Source organism: Girardinichthys multiradiatus, chromosome 23 (genome assembly GCF_021462225.1).
Source record: "Girardinichthys multiradiatus isolate DD_20200921_A chromosome 23, DD_fGirMul_XY1, whole genome shotgun sequence".
NCBI classification, from domain to species: Eukaryota; Metazoa; Chordata; class Actinopteri; order Cyprinodontiformes; family Goodeidae; genus Girardinichthys; species Girardinichthys multiradiatus.
Window position 1 is genome coordinate 42,684,393 of NC_061815.1, and position 19,396 is coordinate 42,703,788.

The 19,396-nt window shown below is 37.8% G+C and overlaps 1 protein-coding gene across 4 annotated transcripts in view; it reads left to right on the plus strand.

Annotated features, from left to right (window-relative positions):
* The window catches only part of htr4 (5-hydroxytryptamine receptor 4), a 206,455-nt gene that overhangs the window by 159,730 nt on the left and 27,329 nt on the right, over positions 1-19,396 (plus strand). For 2 of the 4 annotated variants that reach the window (XR_007036322.1, XR_007036323.1), the window contains exons 7-8: positions 10,060-10,384; positions 17,613-17,798. The exons of 1 other annotated variant lie outside the window; for it this stretch is intronic. Coding sequence is in view for 1 of the 3 variants with exons in the window: in XM_047353630.1 (XP_047209586.1) it covers positions 1,415-1,478 (64 nt within the window). In the remaining 2 variants the exon portion in view is untranslated. Of the gene's footprint in view, positions 1-1,414; positions 1,524-10,059; positions 10,385-17,612; positions 17,799-19,396 lie in introns of those variants that run through there. One more of the 4 variants, XM_047353630.1, reaches the window with a different exon arrangement.

The following is a 19,396-nucleotide window of genomic DNA, read 5'->3' on the forward strand; positions in this document are numbered from 1 at the left end:
TGCAAACTTGAACCAGAAACATGATATTTAAAAAGCAGATGAATGTTATTCATTGGGACAGAAGAAAAGCAAATAATATTTTAAAAAGAAATGAATTAAACTTCCTATTTAAATTGGTGGCCTCCTATTACTAGTTTAATAATAAAGGGAACAATTATTAATGTTTGGTCTTTTAAATTGCAAACATGACGACCAGTTTTCATCATGTGTGATATTTGTAGGAGCTTCCCTCCTGCTGAGAGATGAAGCCTTTGACTCAGACTTTGCTGGCGGGTATGCTGTTGACGTTTTTATTTCAGCTGCTGGGCAGTAAAACACAGAGGTGGTTAAATACACAGCCATAAACCACCAATAACCTGGCCAAGAATAATTTTAAAAAGAGTGGAATTTTAAAATGATTTTCACTGTTTGCCCAAAGGATTCATGTAATTTATGAAGTGATCATGGTTATTCTTCAAATTTGTTTTGACTTGTTGCTGTAAGAATCAAACTGTAGACACGTTTAAATCTGCCCATCATTCAGTTGTGCCTGTGGCAGGATACACTTTGGATCCAACAGTTGTAAAATCATGTACACCTTCCACTTCCACGGCAATTCTTTTGCAGTCACAATTTAACACCTTCATTATGGTTTAAACTGGAAAATAGTTTAAAAAAAGCAACCATTGCATCTCAGAAACTAAATGGTGTAGTAGACTTGCTTAAGAAGGCTAAACAGAAGATATTTTCAAGAGAGATACTCATTCATTGCCTTCTTGTCTCCACTATATTTCCTTTTCCTTTTGTAGACCCTGTTTTAAGTAGTTTGTAATTTTCAAAACCTTTGGAAGACTTACCAATAGTGAGAAATAAAAACATTTTCTGATGTTTAGTCTAAATTAAAATACCTGGAGCATGAATCCTAATCAAGAATTAATCTTATTCTAGAGTAAAACAAGTCAGATAGGAACTATTGAACATCAGCTTTGCTTTTTTCACACACACATAGACACACCCAATCTGAGTCGTCTTGGTGTAAACTAACCTTGTTTTTCCTTTCTCTGCCCTTCCCTTTCTTTCTTCTGGCCTTTCCCTCCTTCGGTACTTTTCCAACATTGTGTTTTTAATTTCTTTAACTCCCTGGATTATTTTTCATGACATTTTCATGATATTAATGCTTCTACATTTTGTTTTGCTTAATTGCCTCTTTCTGTGTCACATTCCATTATTGGGTCAACTTTATTTTCTTTGACCACCCTTAATTTTATTGGTTTACATTAACCATTGCTTCATTGTTTCTCATTTTTTATTCCTTTGATTTTCACATCATTTTACCTATGATTTTATTTTCTTCTCCCTTATGGCTGCACTTTTATTTGTTTTTTTTATTTCATCCACCTATTCCTTTCCTCCTCTTCCCCTCCTGCTTCTCCAGTGGTTGCTCCTCAGCCTCCAAGCTGCTGCTCTGGTTCTGCAACACCAGACCAGTGCCTGTCTAGCTGCTGTATTCTAGGGCATCTCAAGGTTCTGTCAAGTGAGTCTGTCAAGCCTTGCACACAGTAACATAAGCAACCTTAACCTGTTAAGCCCTAAGGGTTTTAGAAACAATTTCCGCCTGAAATTACATAACTGAAATAAATCATGTATAGCTACAGTTATAAGGTCTAAATGCAAACGTTTGGTACCTGTATAAAGGTAAGACATAAGAACGCCCATAGTTTCCATTAGTATTCAGCAGCTGTTAGCTTGAACGTAACTGATTACCCATAGCAGAATCGACAGAGCTGTCACATTAGATGGATCTAAAACAACGTAAATATTCTTTTATATTGTCATCTGTGATAATTGTGGAAGGTAGAAAAGTGAGACATTTAAAGGACATGTCTAATATTTAAATGTGTTGTTTGATTTAAAATGTGAGGGTGATAAAACAGGGAAATGGAGAAAGATGTTGAGAGTGGTTTCAAGCAACACGGAAAGCAATCTCTTTACTGTCCCTCCTCTGTCCACTTAAATCTCGCTGGATCCCTCTTGTGCACTTGTGACTATACTGGCAAGATACTTGGCTCTAATTACATCACTACTCTACACTGCCTCCCTAGAGGGTTTTTAAATGGAAGATATCAAGGAACACACTCATGCGCACAACAACCCAAACATACACATTGGAGAGTTCATTTCACAACAATCCTTTAATTAAAATGTTCTTCTTTTGAAGCAGTACAATTTTTAGATTTCAGAATTTCCAGGTTTACAACAATCACCATGCAATTCCATGAAAATAAAATACATATTTGTGCCAGTTTACAGATTTACTTACAATTTTTGCTAATGAATGGCTTATTAGGAAGTTATTTCAGCACAGTGTTGGGTGCAAAAGAGTGAGCTTACAATACAATAGCCAACTTTTTGAACTTTAAAATCTATAATTGTGTTCACAAAAAATTGTGTTCACGAAAGAAATTGTTTAAAATTATACATACAGCAGTTTTATATTCAATAAATTAGAATATAATGGAAAAGTTCATGTATTTCAGTAACTCTGTTTACCAAGTGAAACACGTTATATAAATTAAATACGGACGGGCTGAGGATTTGAGGCCTTTATTTCTGATAATACTTAAGATTAAAATGTGGATGAATGAAAGTGGAAGAATGAAATGTGGGCTTATTAAAAAGTACATTTAATGCTTGCTTAAAGGTTGTTATTTTTAAAAGGTTTACTTTATCTGACAAACGAGCCTCATCAAAAAGCATATTCTAATTTAGTAAATATGATGCATGCATGACCTCTTATATTTGGTTGTAATAGTTTTTTAGAAAGTTGCAGAGAAACTATGTGCTTTCTAAAGCTGTCAACAAGCTTACGGCAAAATTCTGACTGTATCTTTGATCACTCATCAGAAATATCAGTGCTTTAAAAAGTTTGGTTTCCTGTCAGGGACTCACCTTTTATGTATAGTTTTTATGTTTTCAAAGAGATTAAGGCCATTTCAGAATTTAAAGTTTTGTCTACTTAATTACGATCAATATCCTGTTGGAACACCCAACTCTATTCAATTTTTCAAACTCTTGACTTCCATCTACTGTGTGCAATGCTCCAGGAGCATTGCCAGTGAAAAAGACCCTTAATACTCGTCAATGTAGCCGAACAGCTCAAACTTTATCACATTTTATTATAAAACCTTCTCCATAAGATGTTTGGCTTGTCCATGTGGGCTGCTACAAAATTCAATCTTGGTTGAAGGTGTAGATTTTGGAGCATGGACATCTTCCTTGGTTTACATCCTCTCAGTCCATGTTGATGTTTTAGTCCTGGTGCTTCTTGGGTTGTTCCTGAATATCCAGAACTATTTTTTTTTTTTCTTCTGAATGTGACAGTTCGGGCCTACTGGACAACGATCCTGATTAGAAAGGAACCCTCAATAAATTCAAACATGAGCTCCAAATTCTTGTTTTTTTAAAAATTGTTAAAGCTTATTGTTTCATTGTTATCTTGAAACAAGAATGTTTCAAGATATTAAAAGTCCAAAATTAATATGACATTTATTCCTGTCATGAATGCATGTAAACTTCTGACCAACCCTTTATGTGTCCGCCACCCCATATGATCAGTATTCATTTAATTCATTCAATTCAGAAGATTTACACATGATGGCGATAACATAAAGGTTTAACTATGTTTTCCTTAAAGAACAAAGTATATAGGCGTCCAGGAACAATCAAAACCTTGGATGTCAATATCTTTCAACAGATTAGACAAGCGCAGCTGATTAAGAATTTTAAACATATATTTTTGACTAAAGTTAACTACACAGCTCTGTGTAGCAAAAGAAATAAGGGCTCGGCATTAGACTGTGAATCTGTGAGTGCGCAGATGATATAAGGCAATGCCTGTTTTATTTGGACCAGATAAATAGCAGAACATTTTTAAATCTCTGCATACCTGCTGTTACTGCTTTTTTTTGTTTTTGTTTATGTGTTTATCTCATCACTGTAATTGTTATGACAGAATGAAGGTTTGCTATCTTATGCTTCTGTAGAAGTTTATGTCGTGTTAAGAATTTTTTGTTTAAGATTGTGGTATTACCATCCTACCCTGATAATTTCACTGAAGGTCATCATACAGCAACAATCCTGTATTGACCCATGCCTAGCATAGATTCATTCTGCATTTAGTTTGTGAGTAAACAAAAGATGCTGACAGGTTTTAGCCATGGAACATTAACACAGTTTGTTGCAGACCCCAGCGCCATTTTAAGAGCTATAAGTGTGAATGTTGTCATAGCTCTTTAAATGGTACTGCAGTATGCATTCAGATAATCTGCCTGAAATCAACCACCTTCACTAGAAGAAATCTGAGCCCGGAGCTCCAACCAGCAGCTGAACTGTTTTGTCTGCAGAAGATACACCTTCCAATATTATGAATTTCTTTCAAGCTCTTTTACTGCTGCTATTGTGATGTTGTTGTTGCAATGATTCTTTAAGAAGTAAAGGTATTTTCTGCTCACACAGAGTTAAGAGTTGTTGGGCTCACTTTATTGATCTTTTATGTCAGTCAGAAACTTGTTTTCCCTCTGGGCAGCCTTTTTTATGTTGAAAGAAACTGGTTCACCATTATGCCAAAGCTGTAAGCTATGGAAAATCAAAATAATAAATGTGACATGTTTGACTTGGTTAAGCTGGGCTGGCCGTGACAATCTGTCATCAAAGGACCTGTCTGGGAATTCGTTCACTCTTGAGTTCTTCCTTTTTTGCATTGCAGAAGTCAACTGTCTTGGATGACCTTTGTGTTTCTCCATTGCCTAAAATACACTATAGTATCCTGCAAAGTATTCACACCCTCGGAGCGTTTCCACATATAGTCATGTGAAATGTGTTATGTCCATTTGAATTTAGCTATTTTTTCCTGATATCCCTAAATGAAATCTAGTGCAACTTACTACATTCTAAAATCTATTTAGTACTAAAGAGAGTCCAAATGACTAACTTAATTTCAGGTTTAGGTCATAAATCAATATCCCCATCTTTGAACATCTCACGAGTCACTGTTCATTCCATCATCTGAAAATGGAAAGAGTATTGCGCAACTGCAAACCCACCTCACCTTTTTCAGGACACATGGTAGTAGCCCCATCACGCTGTGGGGATGCTTATCCTCAGCAGGTACAGGGAAAAAGGTCAGAGTTGATGAAAAGATGGATGGAGCTTAATCCCATTCCCATCAGGAAACCTATTAGAGGCTACAAAAGACTTGAAATTATGGCTGAGGTTTACCTTGCAACAGAAGAACAACCATGAAATACAATTAGAGCTACAGTGGAATCATTTAATTAAATTGTTATTATGTATTAAAATGGTCTAGTCAAAGTCCAGATCTAAATCTAATTCAGAAAACTGCTGCTTACAGATGCTTTCCACCCAGTCTGACTGAGGTTGAGCTATTTTGCCAGGTGGAATGTACATATGTGCATGGATTGTAGAAATATACCACAAAAGACTTGCGGCTGTAAATGTAGTAAAGGTTCTATCAAGTATTAACTCCAAGGCTAAACGCACTCAACAGTTTGCATATTTTTTTATTTGGTAAAATCTTACAAAAAATGTTTCCAGGGGTACATTAATCTCAGCTGACGTAGCATGGTTTTTCTGCAGTAGCTGTATTCTGTGTACTTACAGTAAATCATTTCCAGTTGCAACTAGTCGGAGGGCTTTTCCTGTTATATAAAACAAATGATGTCTTATATTGCTGCAGTTTCTTTCTCATATCTAAAAACTCTGTGCTAATTTCTACATGTATACTTTACTTAGCCTTTTTGTGCACCCTTTTGTTCTCAAGTTAAATTGTGTTTGTGTTTAATAAGTGTGTGTGTGTTTTCAGCTGTCTCTACAGCTCATCTGTGTGTTTTTAGCTGCTGTTCAAACATGCAGTGAACCCTGAAGGAGATCTTCTGAATTATTGTAACTGGCCGCCCATGTTTAGTTTTCTTACTGCTTGTGTTTATGGGAAAACAACTTCATGAAATCCATTATTCCAGCTATTTTTATTTATAAGCTATAATAAATGAAAGAACTTGAGATTTCAACTCAGTCAGACATACTAAGTTACGGTGATAGACAACCTTATTGGATTGTGGCAATGGAAATGATCAGCACATTGACCCTGGACAACTGATGGTAATCACCAAAACATGCCAATGTTGCAATTAAGGTGAGCATTTGTATTTTTTATTTCAGTTGTACCAGCAACTTTTACAGACATGGTAAAAATAAATTTCATCCCAATTTAATTGTTGGGTTTTGTCAATTTTGTGTGCATCCAGGCCTTTTAGGGTGCACTTAGTTTTTCAAATTTTTTTTATTTGGCTTTCAGTATTTGCTTTTTCATGACACAATGTGTAATTGTTTTACACCTGAGACTGGTTTTAGAACCTGGTGAAGAACAGGTCAGTTGGATATCAAAATAATCTTTCTTACCATGATTTTGTTTATGATTATTTAACATCTAATGAATTAGGAAAAAACACAAGTCAATCTTAATGTATCCGAAACCTTTACATCAATCTATCAGTTGCACACTCACACCAGTACACCCAATATTTGTGGATTGTGGGAGAAAGCCAGAGCACCCTGAGAAAACTAAGGGTGCTCTGGCTAAATTAAACAAATAAAAACATGTAAATGCAAACACCACACACAAAGGCCTAGCCAGGACATGAACCAAAGGAACAGGGCTAACAGCCTCAAAACCTTTTAGAGATTTTGAGCTTTCTTTAAGAACTATTTTAGACACAGATCTAAGGACAGCATTGAAAACATTGCTTTCTAGACCTCCTGCTGTAAGTGATCATTAATATATTTTAGCAGCAGAGAAGATGCAACATCAGGTGTGGGAGACAGAACAGTCACTCGAAACAGGGTTTCACTATAGGAAACACAAAATTATTTTGGAGTTTAGGCACATGGGCATAAATATAAGCAATTGGTATGGATGACAGTTAGTGTGGCTAGCATGACTAAATAGTAACTTGAGATTCCCAAAAGGCTGCCAAAATTTCCAGCAGTTCATAAAGATCTTGGAATCCCAAAATCTGAAATATGAATTTGCAAAGAACACTTTGCAAACAGCAGGAAATCATATAAAACAAGTATTTTACTCCAGTCTTTATGATGACAGTGTCCTACCAATTATAGATGCGTCTCTGTTCCAACGTGGTTTAATCAACCGCAGCACACTAAAAACATTGTGTTTTAAACCTAACAGTTCTATTTTGTGAGTTAAAAGTAAAATTGTCGGCAATTTCATTTGTGTGTTGACATATGCTTTATTATATCACATTGCCTGTGTTTGTGGATCCCAATAAATTGTTATAACTTCCATGGTCACCCTGACCTTCCATGAAAGCTCTGGCCAAGCTTTAGCATGTTCTGTTGTGATTCCTGGAGCAGACTAGCCTTCAACATTAAACCCTAATCCCATAAATTCAAATTACCTTTAAACCTATGTGTCATTTCCCATTGGGTGGCTATGTGGGCAACAGTGCATTCTGAATATGTGTGGTGATCAAGAAGAGAGTTGTTCTCAATCAGTAACCACATTAAAGTGGTCTGGAAGGATTTTCACTTCCTAATTGAATTGACTCGCTGTGTGGGCCGCTGTGTCTTCACCTCTGCGTCACACAACTCTCTCTTTTCTTTGTTTCTCTCTCCGCCTTTCCCTCTTTCTTTTTTTAGAAGAAAAATGCAGCTCTGCTAAGATGAAACACAACAATTACTATAAACAAGATTGATGCATCTGGCTCACATCTGCATACACACACACTATAAAGTCAGCATAAACAGCCTGTAAGTGGTTTACCGTAGCCACATGTGCCTGTGTGTGTCCAGCATCCTTGCTTCAACTTTGTATCTGTTGCTGCAGTGGCTAAATACTCTAAATCATGTATTGTTTTAACCTAACATTCAAAATCGTTCAGTAAGACTGAAAGACAGAGAGAATGTTTGAATTTAAAGGGCGTTGTCTCGAAACTCTAAACACATTTGTTTACATGTATAGCAAACAACAATCAGGTTCTTTCAAATTAATTGTGGAACTTTGACCCTCTGATGGGAATTCTCTGGTTTTCATGTTATTGGGCATAGTAGTGGTTTGTGCTGACCTGATGTCTAAGGCTCTTAATACTGACAGGTGGAGCTGCCATTCAAGGTTTTTCTCCGCAGAGCCATTTGAGTGAGCTGAGTTTAATGCCTTGCCTTTTTTGATGACTCAATCAGTCTTCTGACAATTTTTCGTGTTCTCTTACTTGCGTTTAGAAATCTTGCTAAAGTTTCAAGTGAGTATGTTTTTTTGTATTATTTTGTTGCAACTTTCATGCCGTTTTCATATTGTAGTATTCAGGGAGATTATGAGACCTTTGGATTTCCTGAAGGAACGTAAAACGTAAAATGACTTTTACACTGAAATAATAAGTAAAGAGCAAGGGTGTACAGCAAGTGTACACAGTTTTATTCTGCATAAACATATACACCCAGAAAAACGAGGGATAAAACTGCACAATAATACAAACATGCATCCCTTCGCATATAAAATGTCGGTTTCATGCTGATGAGGTTAAAACTGCATCGATTTGCTGAACACTTTGGCATCTGGGATTATTTTGTGTATGCTATATTTTGTTTGTTTAGACCGACAAAAATCAAATATGTATAATGTTTCAAAATAATTTAGATTCCAATTCTTAAGATATTTGAAGTAAAGTGAAGTTGAGCTGAAATTTATTGTATTTTCATGGCTTTTTAAAAGTACTGCAGGACTTTTAAGACTTTAATTCATCGAGTTGAGTAATCATAAATGTCTGCTTTCTTTCCCTTACTTTACCTGGCTACTATTTTTATCAAATCTCTTAGACATTCAGTTACATTTTATTCGGAGCACCTGCTGTTATCTACCACAGTTACATCATCATCATGTCAAATTTTGATGTGGAAAACCAAAATGTATTTAAAGTTGGGAATTCTTTTAACTTTTCATCACAGAGTCCTGGTGGGGATTTTAAACAAAGCTTTTAGCCACAACTCTAGCTGTGGCCTGTGTGGTTGGCACTACTGTGATTAGCAATTAGGCAGCAGGGACAAAGTAACCTCAGCTTAAATCCTGCATAGTTTCTTGGACCTTTCTTTGCTTCACAACATGATATGCAACAAAAAAAGAGTATTTGTTTACCCCTTCTTTTTCTTTTTATACATTCTTTTATTCTCAGTTACAATCCTTTTCCTTGTATTGCTGACTCACAAATTCAGAAAGCCAATGCATAAATCTGCACTCACACACATATTGACTTTCTCTGAGGTTTCATTCATGATTACTCTGCATCTGTTTATGCAGGTCTGTTTATTTTCCTTTTTCTGAGCGTCATGTAAATATGAAGATATTACGCCTTGTCTCACGGGAATCCACATTGCACGGATATGATTTTTCCTTCCTGCCAGGTAGAGAGCTCAGCTTGGCAGGGAATTTTCTGCTTTCCATTTTATATTATTCATGCTGTCTCAGTCAGAGACATGTGGTGTGTGAATAAGAAGAGACCCTTATAGGAAAGTATTTTGTGTCCAACAATGTTAATAAATAAAAAGGCAAAAGAATTGGTCCTAACCAATGTGAACTAAAGTAAAACAGGTTCTTTCTCCTAATAATATGGCTCTGAGAAAGAATAAAACTCTGAATATACTGTAAAGCAATATACATGCAATGAAATATCCAAACTCTATTCCTTATTCAAATACTATTTTACCAGAAATAATCAAACACACACTGGAATAAAGTTTAAACTTCTGAAACATATATTAAACACCATACAAAATTCACAGAATTGTAACAATATTTCAGTCTTTCCAAAACCTATGTAAAGTAAAGTTGGCCCACACTTCAATGTCCACCTAAGCCGGCAAATAATTAACTAAAATATAGTCCGAGAAAATAAACCCCACGTTGCAGGCCTGATATGATGGTGAAGCGTGAACTGTGATACCTTGCTCCAAAAAGAAAATCTTGAACCCTCGTAGAATTTCACCTGTCCTTAGTCCCAGTCAGGAAGAAGATGATGGTGCAGGATGTGGTCAGCTCCTTTACCAGTCTCTCGGTCCACGGGAATCAGCAGGCAGCAGGAAAGTCCAGTGAAGAAGGCCAGTGAAGTTTTCCAGCACAGTCATATACACTATCACTGTAAGCTCATCTCTATGCATTAGGCTTAACTCTGGAAGCTCCCATGAAAGAAACATGAGCTAAGTCTTCTTTTGCTAGCCGATTTAGCTTACAGTACTCCAAGTCCATCCACTTTGTTAATGAATGCTAATGCATTAGCGAGCAATAAATAAAAACTCACGACTACTGTACAGCAAATTCCAGGTTGAAATAATCACAGTAGTAGTTTGGTTCTACACCACTTCCTCTTATAAACATGGGCTCTTCAAAACCAAGTATAATAAAGATTACATTTTTATAAAAACGTGTTTAAACTGCATATTTGTAAATTCTTTAACTTCTTATACCATAGTATTTTAAGTACTTACAAGCACTGTTTTTTTAAACTTATTTATAAAAATTTTAACATATGTAAGACAACATTTTTAACACAGTCTAAATTATTACTCCTTTCATGTACTTAATTCAATCCACAATACCTTTATTTTGGACTGGGTTACACCCTCCCCCCTCTAAAGGTCTGGTGTCCTCAACAGACTTCATGGTCACACAGGTAACTCAATAATGAGAAGAGCAGTTTCAGCAAATATTTTAACTCTGTATTTTTATGACAACACCCCTATGAACAATAGTGAGGGGTTGCTCACTAGCTTTGCCAGGTTCATTATAAGTAAGTCTCACTACTGGTTTTTATTGTACGTTTTGGTCTTGAATGTGCATGACTCATTCTGCTGTTAGAGCTACTCGGACATGGCCTGCCATCTTCACTAGAGACGGGTCCAGATTCTGACTCCGTTTCTGGATCAACATCATCACAGTTTGGCTCCTCAACAACAGGGCTTGCTTTCTGTGAGAGGTCTTCATTCACAGCAATATGAACCTCAGTCTCCTCTGGTTCATGCCCATCGTTGTGTATTTGGAGTATTTCCTCAAGATATGTCCGGTATGGTCGGTGTGGTAACTCCCACTCCAAGTCAGATGACTCAGTTGACTCTTCATATGCCACTTGTACAGAATGATCATTTCTGTGTCTCTTAGACTGAGTTCGTCTTTGTGCTCTTGCTGGTAACCTTGTGTGCTCCTCTGGAAGTTTGTCCACCATTGGTATGTGTACAGAGTCTCCTATTGGCAAGAGGTTGTCTCTGTGCAAAGTTTTAGACTTCCCTTTCCCATTCTGGGGCTTCGCCTTATAGACGGGAAGATTTGGCATCTTCTCCACAACAACATAGGGAACATCACACCAGCGATTCTCAAGCTTATGTTTCCTTTTTACTCCAAAATTTCTCAGCAACACTTTGTCACCAGGCTCTAGGTTTTGAAACCTAAGTCTCTTGTCATATGCTTTTTTATTACGCAGATGTATTTTGTTGGATGCCTCAGTTGCCATCTCATAAGCATGTTGCAGGTTAGTTTTCAATTTTGCAACATAGGAGGAATGCTGATGGTCCCCATCTTCATTCAGAGGTGTCCCAAAGCATACATCCACTGGGAGTTTGGCTTCTCTTCCGAACATTAGGAAGAACGGAGAAAATCCAGTTGCATCACATTTAGTGCTATTATAAGCATGCACTAAGTGAACAACATGCTGGCTCCATTGTCTTTTCTTTTCTTGATTCAATGTTCCAAGCATGGATAGCAAAGTTCTGTTAAATCTCTCTGGCTGTGGATCACCTTGTGGGTGATACGGAGTTGTGCGAGACTTTTTAATGCCCAACAGCGTCAACAGTTCCCTGATGAGTCGAGACTCAAAGTCTCTTCCCTGATCGGAGTGAATACGTGTTGGAATTCCATAATGCACAAAATACTTCCCCACTAAAATCTTAGCAACTGTGAAAGCCTTTTGATTTTTAGTAGGAAAAGCCTGAGCATATCTGGTGAAATGGTCAGTGATTACTAACACATTGCTGATGCCTTTGGAATCCGGTTCCATTGAAAGGAAATCAATGCAAACAAGATCCATTGGCCCAGTACTAAGTATCTGGTTTAAGGGTGCTACTTTTGAACATGGAGTGTTTCTCAAAACACACTCTCCACAGTTTTTAATGTACTGCTCAACATCAGTGGACATTTTTGGCCAGAAAAACCTACTTCTGAGCATATCGGTAGTCCTTTCAACTCCTAGATGACCTAAATCATCGTGAAGGGATTTCAGCACAATTGCCCCGAACTTGGCAGGCAGGACAAGTTGGTGAGTTTTTTCTAATCACTGACTTTTACTCACACAATGTAACAGCCCATTTTCCATTTTTAACTTTCCAATCTCTCTTTTCGTAGCCATCATCTCCGGATTAGATTTGATGTCATCGGGCCATTTTCCACAGTTTAGTGCTTGGATGGTTGGTCCTACGAGAGAATCTTCACTTTGAGCTGTAATTAATTCTTGTCTTGACATTTGTCCTAGTGAGTTGAGCTGCAAACGTGTAGAATAAGCATATACATCAGGGATGCATTCGGGAGAAGCCCCAAGCTGTTCTGCATATTTAGGAGATTCTGCAGAAGAACCATGGATGCCAACTTTCTGACATATTGACTTTACTCCAGCTCGAGATATACTTTGCCACTCAGAATCTTTCTCTCCTGGCTCCATTCGTGACAGTAAGTCAGCGTCAATGTTGTTTTTTCCCGGTCTGTAGATTATGTCAAAATCATAGACTAATAAGTCTGACAGCCAGCGATGCCCAGTAGCATTTAGCTTTGCTGAGGTGAGGACATAAGTTAGGGGATTATTGTCTGTTCGTATGGTGAAGCGTGCTCTATTGAGATAATAGTGGAATTTCTCTACAACGGCCCACTTAAGAGACAGAAACTCCAACTGATGAATAGCGTAGTTCCTTTCCGAACAGCTTAATTTGTGGCTGGCAAACGCCACTGGTCTCAGTCCCTCTGGATATTCCTGATAAAGAACAGCGCCTAGGCCATTTAGACTGGCTTTTATATGCAATATGTAGGCTTTACTGGGGTCAGCGAAAGCCAAGACCGGGGCATTTGTGAGACAGTGTTTTACTTTCTCAAATGAGTCAGTGCATGACTGATCCCACCTTTCTCTAAATGGCTCCCGCTCATCCAGATAAACATTGCTTTGACTCTTTTTGGGCTTCCTCTCACGCTGTGTGGGTCCATATCCTTTAGTTAGGTCAGTCAATGGGCGAACGATGGAGGAATAATCCTGGATAAACCTTCGGTAGTACCCACAAAATTCTAGAAATGACTGCAGGGTCTTCAAATTAGTAGGCATTGGCCACTTGGTAACAGCTTCAATTTTTGCTGGATCAGCTGCAACACCATCAGCAGATACCAAATGACCTACATATTTAACCTTCATCTGACAGAATTGACATTCATCCAGGGAAATCTTAAGCCCTACTTCTTGGAGTCTGTCTAGAACCTTTAGGAGTCTCTGCTCATGTTCTTCCAGAGTCTTTCCAAAGACAATAAAGTCATCAAGATACACCAGCACTTGGAGGAGGTTCATGTCACCTACTGCTTTTTCCATCAAACGTTGGAAAGTTGCAGGAGCTCCTGTGATACCCTGTGGCATCTTCTCAAACTGATAAAATCCTAGAGGGCAAATAAAAGCTGTTTTTCTTTGTCCTCTTCTCTCATAGCTTTCTGATAATAGCCACTCCTCAAGTCTAAGACTGAAAACCACTGACTACCTGAGAGGCAGTCAAGAGCTTCATCAAAGCGGGGTGTGGTGTACTTTTTGGGCACAGTTCGACTGTTGAGGGTCCGATAATCAACACACATCCTTACATCTCCATTCTTTTGCCTCACAATTACAATGGGAGATGCATATGGGCTTTTAGACTCTTTAATTATGCCTGCAGCTAGCAGTTTCTGTATATGACAGAGTACATCATTAATATCGGCAGGAGTGATGCGTCTGGAGCGTTCCCGGAATGGACGGGGATCAGACAGTCTAATTGTGTGCTCCACCTGTTTAGCAAGTCCCACGTCCAGTTCATCCAAAGAAAAGACAGCTGCCCTTTCAGATAGCTTCTGACAAAGTATTTGCTTCCACTGTTCTGGCACGGGCGATTCCCCAAAGTTAATCAGACTTACATCAAACTCTGTATTTATTGTATTTTGTTTGGAAACTGTTGTGACAACATCAGTAAAACACAGGCAACCCACTACAGTGCCAGTTGGTACTGTTATGTGTCTCAGGGATTCATTCTGGAACAATAAGGTTAGCTGGTTTACATCCACAGCATTACTTGGAATAACCATGGCTTGCAACAACACACCAGGAGGAAGGGGATTTGCGGTTGAAGATTCCACCAACAAGATGTCAGCAGGAAGAGGTTTTTCCAAATCCACTTTGCAGGATGATTTACATGTACTTCCAGCAGGAAATGTCAGGTCTCCTGGACCCTCCCATTTTATACAGGCGATCTCTTCGTTCTCTTCTTTTAACTCCAAATTTCTTTCTACACTTCCAGACAGAAGGCTGTGTATTCCTAGTGTCTGAATATGCAATTCAGATGTTTCCTCACACAGCTGAGCCAAGCGTTTTGGAAGATTAGCTTTTGCATTGGTTCCAATGATGGCAGGGGTTTGGTCTGGCCCAGGTGGATCTGGACAAATCAGGGCTAGGACTGACAAAGCAGCTGGAGCTCCAGTCACTTTCTTAGGAAACTCCATGTCTTCTATCACATAGCCAAGATATGGGTAGCTCGAATCACTCAAACCCCATATGTCCAGTTTACTGACGGGGTGAATGGGTGTGTCAGACAAGTACCTCCTGTACCAGGACTCAAAGATTATGCTGACCCAGGAACCTCTATCTAGTAGGGCGTCATATAAGTGTCCATTGATTTTTAAAGGTTCCAAGGATGGTGGCCCTATTAAGCCTTCTGGTAGCCCAACAGGTTGTAGGTTGCCCACTGCACCGCTTCTCACGGTACCAACATTGTCTTCAATGCTTTCATCAGTGGAAGGCAGTGGATTTATGGTTTTGGCTTTTTTGAGTGCCTTAATAAGCTTCGGAATAACTTTATTTTGATTTTCAGGGCTTCTGCATTTACCTTCCATGTGTCCGCTTTCTCCACAGCGGTAGCAAAAGCGTTCCTCCACATCAGAACGTCTGTTGGGAGTTTGCACTGCCATTACAGCAGGTGGCGTTTCAGCCTGATGCAACACTTTGGACTTTTTGCTGTAGCTGTTTAACTTGTTTCTTTAGAGCCACAACTACACAGTCCAGACCCATTTCTTTAACTCTCTCTCTGTCAATAGAACATTTTTCATGTTTATCTACAGCATCTTGAGGGACTTGTGAAGCAAGTGCAGCAAACATTGACTTTACTTATTTTATCTCAGCCCTCAGACTCTGAATTTCAAAATGGTTGTGGTCCACCTGAGGGTTGTGGTGGATAGCATGCACTGATGGATTTAATTTAGCTCTAGATGCTTCATACTCCTCTTCAGCACGAATTTAACGCAATAGTTCAAGAAAAGTTGGAGGGTTCTCTTTTCTTTCCCTCAATCTGAGCTGAATTAGCATTAGGTCTGAACCTACTGCGCCTTTAAGCAGTTGTTCAATCCGGGCTTTGTTCATGCTTGTGGCTGGAAGGCCATCTCTTTGCATTACTTTTGACAAACAGCGCTCTAGTCTTCATACTAAATCTGACAGCTTTTCTCCAGACTGCTGCTGCAACAGTCTAAAAGCAAAGTATAAATCATCTCCTGACTCTGCCATCCCAAATGCACTATCAAGGGCTTCTAGGCACTTTGCAGGACTGACCTCTGGATCAGCAAGGCGAACGGCTTTTATAACTTCTAATGCAGGGCACTTTAAGCTCTCCATTATGGTCCGTCTTTTTTCTTTTGGGGAACATTCACTCACTTCCACCATCATGTATGCTTGCTCCAACCAATGATCAAATTGCTCCTCACCTGCAGGAGTAGGCACTATGCCGGAGAAAATACGCTGGCGACGATATCCTCAAGTTTCTGCAGAAGGTTTGGTTGCTTTATCCAGTAGATCACTTACAGCATGAATGAGGGACTCTGTGGATGAGGGAACTGGCTCTGGTCCAGCAAGAAGTGCATGCACATCATCTACAGTCTTTCCTTCTGCATGCAAAAGAGCATTTAGTTTGACATTAAAATCTTCCTCAGCACTTGAACATTTTACAGTAATGAATATAGGCCATACTGTAGACTCATCTAAAGATAGTACTTCATTTGAAACATCTCCATGTGTGAGTTTCTCTCTGCACTGACAAAGTACTAATATTTGATCTGTGGATTCTTCCAACATTCTTCCCCTCACATGCCCAAGGCATTTTATAGTTTGCAATGTCTCTTCTATATGCACAATTTCTGTATTTTGAGGAACCTTTGTCAACAACCCGTGACTCTCATCTAGGCCCTCTCCGCGGCACCAGTTCCTAAGTTTATTGGCAAGAATCTCACTCTGTTGCATTCTCTTACTTTTCTCTTTAACAATAACTATCAAAAAAGTACTTTTACTTAGTGTATCTAGACACTCACAACACATAATCACAGCGGTGCCTCCAATTTATTTAGCCCACCTATACCCATCTAAAGTAGGTAGGGGACCCTGAGTTCGTTAAACCAATTAACTTGACTTACAACTCGTAACTCTAATAAACATATCCTACAACTTCTTTATACACTCGTGTTTTAGACCTATGTTGAGTTTCACTCACCTTAGAGTAACAGAACACTAGCACTTTAGGTTCTTTATCCTAATAATATGGCTCTGAGAAAGAATAAAACTCTGAATATACTGTAAAGCAATATTCATGCAATGAAATATCCAAACTCTGTTCCTTATTCAAATACTATTTTACCAGAAATAATCAAACACACACTGGAATAAAGTTTAAACTTCTGAAACATATATTAAACACCATACAAAATTCACAGAATTATAACAATATTTCAGTCTTTCCAAAACCTATGTAAAGTAAAGTTGGCCCACACTTCAATGTCCACCTAAGCCGGCAAATAATTAACTAAAATATAGTCCGAGAAAATAAACCCCACGTTGCAGGCCTGATATGATGGTGAAGCGTGAACTGTGATACCTTGCTCCAAAAAGAAAATCTTGAACCCTCGTAGAATTTCACCTGTCCTTAGTCCCAGTCAGGAAGAAGATGATGGTGCAGGATGTGGTCAGCTCCTTTACCAGTCTCTCGGTCCACGGGAATCAGCAGGCAGCAGGAAAGTCCAGTGAAGAAGGCCAGTGAAGTTTTCCAGCACAGTCATATACACTATCACTGTAAGCTCATCTCTATGCATTAGGCTTAACTCTGGAAGCTCCCATGACAGAAACATGAGCTAAGTCTTCTTTTGCTAGCCGATTTAGCTTACAGTATTCCAAGTCCATCCACTTTGTTAATGAATGCTAATGCATTAGCGAGCAATAAATAAAAACTCACGACTACTGTACAGCAAATTCCAGGTTGAAATAATCACAGTAGCTTCAAACAAAAGGGTAGAATTCTGTACACAGACTATCAAGTTGAAAAGTCTAAAATATCAGCAAACACCCGTTTTTAATAACTTCGCCATGTTTCTTTTTTTCAGCACGGTCAAGCTCTCTCTCATGGTGTAGATTACTTCCTGGTTCTTCACCAATCACGGACTGGTAAATTTGTTTGGCTCTACTTCCTCTTATAAACATGGACTCTTCAAAACAAAGTATAATGAAGATTACATTTTTATAAAAACATGTTTAAACTACATATTTGTAAATTCTTTAACTTCTTATACCATAGTATTTTAAGTACTTACAAGCACCATTTTTTTAAACTTATTTATAACAATTTTAACATATGTAAGACAACATTTTTAACACAGTCTAAATTATTACTCCTTTCATGAACTTAATTCAATCCACAATACCTTTATTTTGGACTGGGTTACACACGTAATTAATGTTAAGAAAGGCTTGGGTACATAGTTAAAGAAAGAGCCATTAATTGGTTGAACATGAACTCAGTCAGCTATTAGAGACTACAATGCCTTTTTTCAATCTACAATTTTGACGTTGATTATATTTCTGATAATAATCTGTTTGAATATGCTATGGTTTTCAAGTTTTAACTAACAAGTTTAACTTGTTTATTTGAGATAATGTTACATAATTTAAAAGTAGCCCCATTTTTTATTATTTCATCCACTTGGTGAAATGTACCAGTACCACTTGCAGCACCACAGCATTATACTTCCACCACCATGCCTAACAGATGGTCTTATCTTGACTTCATCAAGTATCCAACCAGAATCAGGCCAGAAGCTTAATGATTACAAAAAGTATTTAGTTGAGGTGCAACATTCTAAGACACAAATATCCACTTAATTGTTTGTTTGTGTGTCTGAATGTATAATTGTGACACGTACCCCAAAAAGTGAACCAGGGCAGTTGTCCACTTTATATTAACTTTTCATTTTGAGTTAACACATAAAAAGGTGTTTGTTGGATCAAATTAATGTATTCTAGTAAACATAACATCACATAAGATTAACTCTTTTTGCATTAAACTAGCAAAATATAATTGTGTGGAACCTTTTATGTGGAACCTGTTTCATAATTTTTCTTGAGTGCTTTGTGAATAGGGCAAAAATCTACAATAAAGTTAAACTTGTTTATCCAAACCATGTTTTAAAAACATAATTGACGTTGTTTATTGTATAATCATTCCTCCTGGGCAAAAGAAATCAATTTAAAATAAATCTATGTAAACTCATGGCCTTTGCTACGGATACTATTTGTAGCTCGATATTTGACCTGAAGTAACTAATCTGAATTATTTCATATTATGGATAAATATGAATTTGTTAAGGCACTATAGTTGGCAAAGCAATTCTACTTATGTTGGTACACAAAGCATTTCAAAGTGCTTTAAAGAAAAATGGAAGAACATCAGAGGAAAAACCGCAGGTGCTGTTATAGAATACCTTAAAGTAACTCAATTCAAACTTGGTAATCAGATAGAAAGAAAATAAGCAGAAATATGCAGCACAAAATGAAAGAACTGATAAACTGATGCTAAAATGAGCCTTGACATTTGCAGGAAAGCTGCAGTAAGCAACAATAAATTCACTTGTGATTTAAAAGCCAATAGTTTATGAAAATCTCAGGTTTACAGACGTGGGTTGCAAAACTAAGGAGGATGTCATATAACTGCTGCCCCTTGTTTAGTTCTGGTCTTTTTTCCAAAGAATAAGCACATTGTGTTAATT